Source organism: Balaenoptera ricei, chromosome 7, assembly GCF_028023285.1.
Source record: "Balaenoptera ricei isolate mBalRic1 chromosome 7, mBalRic1.hap2, whole genome shotgun sequence".
NCBI classification, from domain to species: domain Eukaryota; kingdom Metazoa; phylum Chordata; class Mammalia; order Artiodactyla; family Balaenopteridae; genus Balaenoptera; species Balaenoptera ricei.
Window position 1 is genome coordinate 89,280,207 of NC_082645.1, and position 12,161 is coordinate 89,292,367.

At 37.8% G+C, this 12,161-nt stretch overlaps 1 protein-coding gene across 9 annotated transcripts in view; it reads left to right on the forward strand.

The window, feature by feature from the left end:
- Window positions 1–12,161, forward strand: part of ABI2 (abl interactor 2) — a 146,783-nt gene that overhangs the window by 76,236 nt on the left and 58,386 nt on the right. For 6 of the 9 annotated variants that reach the window (XR_009504273.1, XM_059928519.1, XM_059928512.1 and 3 more), the window contains 2 exons: window positions 1,785–1,871; window positions 4,356–4,529. Coding sequence is in view for 8 of the 9 variants with exons in the window: in XM_059928519.1 (XP_059784502.1) it covers window positions 1,785–1,871; window positions 4,356–4,529 (261 nt within the window). In the remaining variant the exon portion in view is untranslated. The remainder of the gene's footprint in view (window positions 1–1,784; window positions 1,872–4,355; window positions 4,530–12,161) is intronic. The other 3 variants (XM_059928514.1, XM_059928515.1, XM_059928518.1) reach the window with 1 other exon arrangement.

The following is a 12,161-nucleotide window of genomic DNA, read 5'->3' on the forward strand; positions in this document are numbered from 1 at the left end:
TTCTCCCTGATTTTTCTATTCACCAACCCGTTTCATTCCCTGTACTACCCACCAAGGTTAATGTGGTTAATGGCACCACTACCTTCATAGTTAGGAAGGATAAAAATCTAAGACCATCTTGAGCTGTTTCTCTCCTTTATATGCCTCCTAAATCCTTAGATACCAAATACTCTTTTTGTCCACACTGTACTAAGTTCTCTCCTTTTCTTTCCACTTGTATTGCCTTGATTTTTGTGTGGCAGGCCCTGGGTTAGACTTTCTGCGTACATTGTTTTTTTAAAAAAAATCTTTGCTGTCACTCTGTAAAGTAGGTTGCATTACCTCTTTCATTTCACATTTATGGATTAGGCCCAAAAAATAACTTGCTGTTCCAATAGCAGCGAAATAGCAAATCGAGGATTTGATGCTAGGTGACTTTAAGTCCAAGGTGTTCCCACTAAGCACTCTTTCACCTAACATATAAGATTCTTCCCTATTGCATATCTACCTGCTCATCTCTCCAGGTTTTGTACTTTCTCTCTGGGGCATCTTATGCCAACCATATGGAAATATTTCTGGTTCTGTGAACTGGTCATGCTATTTTATACCTCAGAGCCTTTGCCCCTCACTTGGTTCTCTGCTTGTCTTTCTCAACCCTTGTCTGCTTGTCGAACTCCTTTTCTTCAAGCACCTGCTCAGAGGTTACTTCTGTGTAGCCCCACCCCTACTCAAACCCTGACGGCCCTCTCCATCACCACCATGACGCCACACCATCACCAGTGCCTCTTCCACTACCGTCACCACCACCACCTGCAGGGAAGTGCTACAGATGTTGTTGGGTTAGGGTTATTATTTTTGTCTTCCATTCCTAACTAGAATGTGATCTTTTTGAGGGCAGTGACTCTTACTCATCTTTTTAGTTTTATTAGTCTTCACTGTGATTTGAAGCTAATAAAGATGTTCTCTCTTTATAAGAAGATGCACACCATACTGTATACCCATTCCGAAGGAAACCGTAACTGTACAGTTAATCTTGGGAAGTTGTTTGGCATGTACCTGGCTTATTTGTGTATTTATCTACGTCAGATGTTTGTTGAAGGCTCACTAGCGCTAGGCGCTGTACCAGGTGTTTAAAAGGGAAAGACAGCTTTGGGGGGAGAGGAATGATTTGAATGAGGCTGGCATTTTTCTGTAGATTCAGGGAGAAAATGTACCTGGAATAGGTGGTATGAATTGGGACTGTGAGAAATTGTAAAGATACAGACCTGACTCGAAGAGAACGGTTTCGATATTGGTCTCTTAGCAGAGTGCTTGCCCCTTAGTGGGAAGTCAGTGAATATTTGTTTAATCAATGGCTGAAAACCAATTAATTTTGCCTGTTTAATGAAGTAATGAAAAGTATAAAATTAGGATGTTGGCGTGTAATGGTTTTTTCCCTTGTATTGATGAACATTTAAACTTATAACCTTCAAGGTAAAATTCAGAAAACCAAGTTATTCATGGTAATCTGAAGAAATTCTTTTTTTGAGAAGACATGCTATTGACATGAAAAGATAATTTGCCATTGTATGTAAGAATAGATCTGTATATGATAAATGCTTCCTGTTGTAAGTTTTTAAAACTTCCCTAATACTTTGTTTTGTGTGTTAATGAGTTATCCCTCAAAAGAGGATCCTTAAGATAGCTTGTAAAATGTTTATGCATAGCGGTTTCCCTCCTTATATGTTTGTTTTATTGTGGTATCCTTTCCTTTTAATGTAACTTGCCCTTACCCCTTACCCTCCGCACCTTTTTTGTTTTTGCAGTATCTCTTGCTCCTCCTCCTCCCTCCATCCTACAGGTAACTCCTCAGTTACCTTTAATGGGATTTGTGGCCAGAGTCCAAGAAAATAGTAAGTTTATGTCTTCTTTATGCTGTAGATCAGATTCTAGGCATAAAATGTCATTTATATATGATTGGCTGAATAGTCATTCATTCACTGATACTTCAGATATTTGAATATTATGAACAGTCATTGTATGAGCAGCTAGTGTGGATGATAAAATAATTAAGATGAAATTCTCTACTTTCAAACAACTTGAAATCTGGTAGTGAAGACAAATAAATATAAAATAAGGCACATGTAAAAAGAAAGATCACATCTAATTGAGGAGGTGCTCTTTAATCACCAGATATCCCACCCTTTTCTCTGGGTTGCTCAGACAATTAGTGGTCTATCACTGGAGTTTTAGGGTTTTGTGGCCGGCCTGAGAATCTTCTTCCAATCCTGTGATTCCAGGTGTAAAAATGGCCATGCCATGGTGGGTCCCAGGGGACCAAATTGTCAGTCTGTCTCCCAAGAGGCCTCATAGATTGGCAGTGAATTTAAGCTGTGATCTGGTGTTGAATCATGCAGGATCAGATAACTAATTTTATTGACAGGTCGAGTTTTCTCCTAGGGAAGCATTAAGGAAGCTGAGGAGACTGATGTCTACAAAGCAGGAGGCCTGTATCTGTATTTAGTGAGGAATTGCTAAAGCAGTGAGCATAGTCTGTATGATAGATGAGTTCTCTTCTTGTGAGCAGTCTACATAGGAACCATGTCACAATCATAAGGCTGTACAACGGGTGTGGAATCTGAACTAGGGGAATTACACCAATGAAGGAGATAATGTCATCAGGCTGATGCAGCCTAATGCATGCATCTCATAACAGGGATGGCCTCAATCGTGGGATAGAAATACTTGCATTCTGTTGCTTAGGACTCCTGCTCCTTTGGAAATGGGCATTGCCAATACTAGAATGTAAGCTCTATGAGAGCAGGGATTTTTGCTTGTTTTTTTTCACTGGCTATTTCTCCAGCACTTAGTAAAGCATCTGACACAGAGCAGACACTTTGAGTCCCTCCTTTTTTGTGTGCTTCCATAACTGACTAAATGCTCCCTTTGTAACGACACATTTCTTTCTTGTATTTTAACTGGTTATAATCCAGTCTTGTTGGCCTGAGGGCTCAGTATCTCTTTCAGGTGCCTTTGCATCTCTGTTTGCTAATTTCTGAAAATAGTCTATTTTACCTCTGTTTATTGGAAGGTACCCCAATGAGCACCTCCAATATTTACCACAGTGTGCAATATTTACCTTTTAGGATGATCTTTTCTCATTTCTTTCCATAGTCATATACATTTTCTCACCTACAAAATGTATAAAAATAAGAAACTTTGTATATGAGGTGAGCCGTGGCTGATTTTACAGACATAGCAGGACTTATACATTCAGATGAATGTTGTCCTCTTCAAAACACTCACCTTGGAAAGACATATACCTATCTTTTGGAATGATCTTTATAGCTTTCAAGTACATTATTTTGAACATAACTCTGTGGTAGCAGATATTTACTCTATATTAAGTTTGATGTTTGGACGAAGTCTGGAATTATTTGGAACCAGTTATACTGGGCTAAGTAATGCAGCTGTGATTCCGTTATTCTTCTTAAACCCTTCTCTGGCTTCCCATTGCTCTTTGGATAGAGTTCAAACTGTTACAAGGCCCTTTCTGCTTAGTACTGTTCAGCTTCCTCATGCCTCTTTCTACTGAACTTTGGTCAGCTCTTTGAAGGGCTCCTGCTTTCTTACCTTTGTATTTGTTATTTTTCTTTACATCTGACATGAAATACCTACCCCCACCCCGGGCCATTAACTCTTACCCATCCTTCAGGTTCCAGGAAGCCTTTCCTGACCCACATAAGAGATGTGGTCGTCTGCTCTGTTTTCCATGATGACTTAAAACACTTACTGCACTTAATTATAAATGAAAGTTTGGTTGTCCATGTCTCCATGACTTACGCTCACTGCTGTATTCCCAGTGCTGAGCGTAGTAGCTGGCCATAGTAGGCTTTCAGTTGATGTTTTTGAATGAATAATGAAACATGACTTTAAAGTTGTTGAATTGATCTCATTCCATAATAGTGTAGCTTTTAAGATAAGAGGCATTGGAGTTCAAATTCCTGCTCTTCCACTTACTGTTGGAGTACTTAATCTTGGAAAGCCAGTTTCCACATCCATAAATGAGGATTAAAAACACCACCTCCCAAGGTAAAGATTAAATGAAATAATGTATTGTAAAGTGCTGAGTAATTGGAACATTTTAAGTAAAAAATAGTAATCATTTTGGCTAAACTTTATTCAGCATCCATCAGCACTAACCCAAAGGGAGGAGAAAGTCAAGCTTGGGGATTTGGAACAGTATAGTTGGTGGGAACACTTCTCTTGCCTACTTATTTTTTGAAAGATTATTATTTTCAAGTCTAGGTTTATACTCCATGAACATAGAAGCTTGGATAGGAAACACTGAACTTTGCATAATGTGTAGTTTTGTTATCAGCTTGATACATTCTTAGTTTCAGATGCACCACCTCCACCACCACCTGTGGAAGAACCAGTCTTTGATGAATCCCCACCACCACCTCCTCCTCCAGAAGATTACGAAGAGGAAGAGGCAGCCGTGGTTGAGTATAGTGATCCTTATGCTGAAGAGGACCCACCGTGGGCTCCAAGGTCTTACTTGGAAAAGGGTAAGTTTCAGAGGGATATCTGGAAGGATGGGAAGAAACCTCTATGTACATAGAAATGAAATTTGCTGGTACTGAAGAGAATCTTATTTATTTTTTACTTATAAGTAAAGTTTGGCCTGTATTAGCCTGTATATTTTAATTAATTTAGTTTACAAGGTTCATGATTTTGAAAGTCACACTGGTAAAATCCTGTGACTGATTTTTATTGACGATTATATGTTGTTCCCGTTGAACATGCTTTTTATGAATGGTTTCTATAAGGCAAAAATTTTAAAAAGATAGGTTTTTTTTCTGGAATGACTCAGGAAGAGGATGATTTTTCCAAATTATGTTATTCCCACTCCCATGCTTTAAAGTATTCTTTTCTTTTAAAATATTTATTTATTTATTTACGTTGGCTGCATCGGGTCTTAGTTGTGGTATGCGGGATATTCGTTGTGGTGTGCAGGATCTTTCATTGAGGCACACGGGCTCTTTGTTGTGGCATGCGGGCTTCTCTTTAGTTGTGGCACGCAGGCTCCAGAGCACTCAGGCTCAGTAGTTGTGGCACACGGGCTCTCTGGTTGTGGCGCACAGGCTCAGTAGTTGCGGCATGTGAGCTCTCTAGTTGTGGCGCATGAGCTCTAGAGCACGTGGGCTTAGTTGCCCTGCGGCATGTGGGATCTTAGTTCTCCAACCAGGGATCGAATCCGCGTCCCCTGCACTGGAAGGTGGATTCTTAACCACTGGACTACCAGGGAAGTCCCTAAAGCATTCTTTTGTGGCATCTTATATCAGATATTCCAGTTTAAGTATCTCCATATGAAACTTTCTTCCAAAGAATATGGTTTCTCAGTTTCTTTGCAAAGTAGGTGTTTGGCATTTCTTTTGGTGAAAAGCTTCTCTGAATATATTAGCTAACCATCATACAACACTTTTGGGACACAGGCTTACAAATGTCATCAGGACTAGTCAGCTCAGAAGAAATGTGTGCTGTCTTGAAGGAAGTTTGCTGTTAAGAAACTTAAAGCTACTAACTCACTGGGTTTCAAAACTGACTGTACATTAGAATCACCTGGGGAGCTTACATTAACGAATAGTGGACTTCCACTTCTGGCTAAGATAGAGCAACAGTAATCAGATTTACCCTCCCTCCTAAAACAGTTAGGAATGAATCCAGGAAAAAATATAAAAGATAATGGTTTTCAGGCATTAGATAACAAGCATTGGTGGACTGTGGTCCCAGAAAGAAGGAACTCAAACACGGTGAGCCCCTAATTGTCCTAGCTTTGCTATCTAGTGGCAGTTTCCAGGCCACAGTGCAAGGGGGTGGAACCCAAATAAGCCTGAAAGTCTCACTGAGTAGAGAAGATAAGAGATCACAGAGTTTTGGGAGACCATGGAGAACAGGTAACTACTCAAAGACAAAGGACAGAGCTCTGGGTATCTCCAGAAGGGTCTCCTTGAATCTTTGACAGAGTACTGATCTGTACATGTATGTGAAGAAACTACCTGAGATTGGAGAAAGAACAATCAGAAAGGAGTAGGCAGAAAAAGTCTTGGAAATAACAGGCCTGGGAATAGTTCATGTTCCCGAACCAGCAAGAACAGAAAGACCTTGTAATACACACGGCATTGAGAAGAGGCCTCAAAAGTGTGTCCCCTCAAGTTGTGGGGCGAAATTAGCCCTAGACTATAGGTTGCCCTGAACTGCCCTAACAAATGTTTAAATGCAAACTTTGAAAACATCCAACTGATTTCAAGTAACTTAACTGAGTTCCAGGACAAAACCCAGCATTGTTCAAAGGAGTCAACAAAATCCAGTGCACCAAAAAGTAAGATTCATAGTGACCAGCATCCAATCAAAAATTACAAGGCATGTAAAAAGGCAGGAAAACATAACTCATACCTAAAAGCAAAGCCAGTCAATAGGAACAGACCCAGAAGTGACCAAGATGATGGAATTACCAGACACGGGTATAGCTATTATAAATGCCACATATATCCAAGAAGGCAAAGGAAAACATGCACATGAGAGAGAAGCAGAATATATTTTCTTAAAAAAGAGAAAGAGAAACCCACATAGAATTTCTGGAGATGAAAAATATAGTATCTGAAGTGACACTTAGAAGAAAAGATTAGCAACCTTGACAATATGACATTAGAAACTATCCAAAACGAGGCACAGAGAAAAAAACCAAGACCAAAAACAGAGCAACAGATATGTGGAACAATATCAAATAAAGTTTATTTGCAGAAGATATTATCTTGTATGTAGAAAATCCTAAGGAATCTACAAAAAAGCTGGTAGAACTAAAAAGCAAATTTAGCAGGACGGTAGGCTACAAAGTTGATTTGCAAAATTAATTGCATTTTTATATACTAGCAACAAACAATTAGAGGTTGAAATTTACAAAATAATACCTTTTGTAATAACATCAAAAATATGAAAACTTAGGGATAATTTTTTTTTTTTGGCGGTGGGGCGTGGCTTGTGGGATCTTAGTTCCCCAACCAGGGATCAAACCTGGGCCCTTGGCAATGAGAGCTCAGAGTCCTAACCACTGGACTGCCAGGGAATTCCCAGGGATAGATTTAATAAAATATATGCAGGACCTGTATGATGAAAACTATAAAACTTAAGAGAAATTAATAAAGGCCTTAAATAAATTGAAATAAATAAGTAAAGTATGTTTTTTGATCATTATTGTTAAGAGACAGTCTTTCCTAAATTGATCTATAAATTGAATGCAATCTCAATAAAAATTCCAGCAGTCATTCTTACAGAAAATGACAGGGGGATTCTAAAAGTTAAATGGAAATGCAGAAGACCTAGTTTAGTCAACACAATTTTGAAAAACAAGACTAATATTGGAGGATTTAAACTACCTGATTTCAGAGTCCTAGTATAAAGCTACAGTAATCAGGACAGTGTGCTATAAGTATAGAAATATACATCAGAATCCAGAAAAAAAAAAAGAATCCAGAAAAAGATCCACACATATGTTTTGACGAAAGTGCAAGGTAATTCAATGGGGAAAGGATAGTGTTTTCAAAAATAGTGCTGTTAACAATTGGATATCCATATGCAAAACATGAACTTCTACCCTTATTACCTCACCATACACAAAAATTAACTCGAAATGTATTTGGATGTGAATGTAAAACTATGAAACTTCTAGAGGAAAATATAGGAGAAAATCTGTGTGTTCTGGGGTTAGGAGAAACTTTTTGTAGAGAGCACATTAAAAAACATGAAGCTTAAAAGAAAATCTGATAAATTGAATTTCATTCAATTAAACTTTTCTTTTTTAACCATGGTGTTAAGAAAATGACAAGGCAAGCCATATAGACTGGGAAGAATATTTGCAAAATAACTCAGGAGACGACAAACAACTTGTAGAAAAAAAGTTTGGAAACACTTCATCAAAAAAGATACATGAATTGCAAATAAGCACATGGAAAGATACTCAACATTATTAGTCAGGGAAATGCAAAGTGAAGCTGCAATGAACCAAACTACTTATCACTACACACCCTCTGGAATGGCTACAATTAAAAACACTGATAATACCAAGTGTCAGAGAAAGTGTGGTGAAACAGGAGCTGGTACAGTGTACATTGCTGGTAAGAATGCAACATTTCAGCCACTTTGGAAAACAGTTGGCAGTTTCTTATGAAGTTAGATATACACCTACCAGGTGGTCTGGCAGTCCCTTCTTAGATGTTTATTTACGAGGAATGAAGATTATGTTCACACAATGACTTGAACTTGATTGTTCATAGCTGCTTTATTCATAATAGCCAAGAGTGGAAGCAACCTATACGTCTTTCAACTGGTGAATGGATAAGCTAATTGTGGGCTATCCATCCATTCAATGGAACACTGTTCAGCAATGGAAAGGAATAAACTACTGGTACATACCAGCAATATGGATGGATCTCAAGCATTATGCTAATGAAAGAATCTAGACACAGAAGACTCATACTTTATGATTCCATCTAAATGAAATTTAGAAGATGAGTGGCTTGGGGGGATCAATGGTGGCTACATAGGGGCATAAGGAAACTTTGGGATAATGGCCATTGTAACGATTGTGGTGGAAGTTGTTCATTTGTCATGTATACAGGTGCATACAGTTGTGAAAACTCACTGAATATACACTTAAGTGATTGTGTTCTGTGTCTAAATTACTTCTTAATAAAGCTGCTTTTAAGAAAAGAAAAAAAAAGAGCCCAAGGTACACTAGGGTGCCAATGTCCAATGGCCTTGGACATTGACATGTTTTACAGACTCCTTAGCTGATTTTAACACTGTCCTGGACAAAGTGATGACAGTTTTCAGCTCTGTAAAACCAGCTCAGTGAGTCCTTAAGAGAAAAGCATTATGAAGAGATTTGCTTGTTAAAAATCTCCTCTTCGGTGAACATGTTAAAATCTGGAGAGATTTGTAAGAGAGGAAAGTAAGTTTATTTTCAGTCCAAATAACTCTTTAAAGTTTAAAAGAAAATGCCTGAGTTGTTTCCTAAGATATTTTTCAAAGTTAGTCTCTGTTAAGCTCAAATCTTTTAAAACATGAAAATCAAATAAGTTCCTTCTTACTCTTTCTGGCAAAACAAAAATAACCGTGTTCAGCTTATGTTTGATTGCTTTTTGCTTGAGTGTGCATAAATGTTGAGGCTGTTGCCTAAGTCTTATTTTGCTGTCTTAGACTTAGGACCTGGTTCTCAACTGTGCCTGCATATTAGGGTCACCTAGGGAATGTTTAATATGTCTGCACTTCCAGACCTATTAAATCAGAATTGGTGGACATGGGGCCCAGGCATCAGAATTTTTTAAAGTTCCTCAGATAATTCCAAGGTTGAGAACCACTGCATAGGTTTATCTTAACCCTTGATTATTAGCCAAGTGGAGATAATTTGTATATGTAAGTATCTTTATTTAACTTGGGTAAAGAAAAGATATTTTCATTTATTTATTATGTGCCTGGCATGATGCAAGACTTATTACATATGTAAGGCAGTTAGTTTCCGCATTTTGCAAACTAGGAAATTGAGGTTCAAAATAATTTATTATGTTACAGAATATGACAGAAGATGTTTGTGTTGCAGGAGTCAGTATATCATAATAGTTATTAATGGTAATAAAAGCAGCTAACATTTATATAGAATGTTTACTCTACACACGGCCCTGTACCGTGTGTACATTGCCTCATTTAATATAACGACGCTTTGAGGTATTGGCACTATTATAATACCCATTATACAGCTGAGTAAAAAGCAGCTTAGGAAAGTTAAGTATGTTCTGTAAAGTAGTAAGTGGTAGAGCTGGGATCTGAACTAGGTGGCATAACTCCTGAGCCCACATTCTTAACATTGTCTTAAGCTTGTACTCTGTCAGACCTGGGATTGAGTCTTGGCTCTAACATTTACTAGCGTTAAATTATTTGTGACAAATTGACTTATTTGTCAGTGCCTGTTTTATTTCCCTTTCTTCTATCAAGCCATCTGTTCTTGTGTTTTTCTAGCTCAATGACATAACTTCTTGGTAGAAGCATAAACAGTGTATGGTAATTTATCAGGTAACACTTCTGTCCTCACAGACTGTGACGGTCCCTTGTCTTATTCATCTTTGTATCTCTAAAAATCAGAATGGATGCTCCATTAATGATTGTCAGAAAATGAATAGTGCCATTGATTCTATCTGGGGAGTCCAGAAAGCTGCTTAGAGGACATGGTATATGTGATGTGCTTTGGATGATGAGTATGAGTTTCTCAGGCAGAGGAGAGAGATAGGAAGGGCCATCCAGTCAGAGGGAATCCTCTGAGTCAAAAGGGCATGGTGAGTAATGTCCTGTGCGGGGACCTGGGTGGGTTGTAGGGAGGGGGTGGGTGAGCTAAGAGTGTAGGAAGGGAAGTGAGTTGTAATTAATGATGGGAGGCCTTGAATACCAGGCTGAGGTGTTTTGAATTTTTTTCTTTTTAAAAAATCTGATAGTAGAGGGAAATTGTGGAAGATTTTAAGTAGGTTAATGTTAAGTTCCCGTGTATTTGGACTTTAATTTTTGAAAAAAGATACTTGATAATAGTGTAGTGTGCATTAGAAAGAAAGAAAAATAGGAGTTGGAAAGACCAGGTTGGGTATCTTTCTAAGCAAGAGATTAGGGCCTCAACTGAGGCAGTGGGGCTGAAAACCTTGTTCACATAAATAAGTAGATGCAAATGGAATTATTTTTCATGCAGCACTGTCAGTTCTTTTAAATCCTTCAGAGTTATTTGCCAAAAATCAAATAATGTTCTATCTTTAAAAATCATGTTTTATATGATGTGTCATCTGATAACCCCATTAAAGTCCACCTTAACTTTTGTTAAAAGCAAAAGAATGGGAGCCACTTAAGTTGCAAAAAGGTTGTGATAGTCAGTGGAGTAATTCTCTTTCTTAATACCACACTGGTATTTTGAATTATCCCTTTGGCACTCAGGGTGTTTTATACTTAAGCATAGTATATCACTGTATTTTTGTTAAGTAGGAGAAAGATAAACAGGAAATGAGAACTTTTATGACTGATGCTTGACAGGGTATCATCTCAAGCAGATCAGATTTAGATGCAGGATTTATAAAAGTTGAGGATCTAGAAAGAAACTCTGTAAAATCATCTGTCACTGTCACTCATGCTGCTTAGGAAATCTTCAGGTACCCCACAGTGATACGTGTATTCCAGTTTAAAGACTGCTGTGCTGATTAGGGCGGTGAGTGTGATGATGGAGAAAAGTGTTTGGGTTTGAGAGATTTAGAAGGTGTAGAATTAACAGGACTTGTGGATATTTTCCTCTGAATTACTTTTCAGTGGGTTTGCATTTCTATAAGTATCAAAATGTTATCAACCCTCCCAAAAAAGCTAAAAAATACTACATTGACTAGAAATACGAAGTATTCTACCTATCTTGTGTTCTCTTTAAACTTGTATGTCATTTAATTGTATCTGTTTAGGTGTTAGAAATACACACTAAATGCTTTCTAGGTCCCTCTAAAGTGTTTTCTGGCATCCTAGATCACTGTAATGGCAAATATTCAGAGTTTAAGAAAGCTGTTGAATTTTACTTAAAGCAGGCCAGGAACAAATTAACTGGAACAAATTGCACTATATCAAAAGTCCCTGTTTTAGTTTCTGTTTCTTAATTATTTATTTAGGATTAAGGTTGCATGGGAAACAGTCAATATATGCTTCTTAAAATGGACAGATGGAGATTTATTGAGTGAAATTCTGAGTGGTATAATAAAGGTACAGAGGATCTTTCTATAAAAAAGATAAATCTTCAAGTGGATCTGAGCAAGTTATAGGGTATCCCAATTTAACTAAACTTTGAGGAAAATGTAACACTTAGGAACCAGAGATTGTCCCAGATATCATTGAAAGGCCCCATTTACCAAGTTATTTAAGTAATGAAAATCATAGGAGAGCTTACAGGTATCTTGGTTTTCTTAACACTTTTAGTCTGTTACTGTGGATATGTTAAATTGGTGGCATAATGCAGCATGTGTTTTGAAAGAATATATATAGTAGACGCCTGTCATTCACACATATAACCTGTGGGAATTCAACCACTATTCTCAGTGAATGGGCATAGGCTCTAGAAAGTGTGAGAAAGCAGA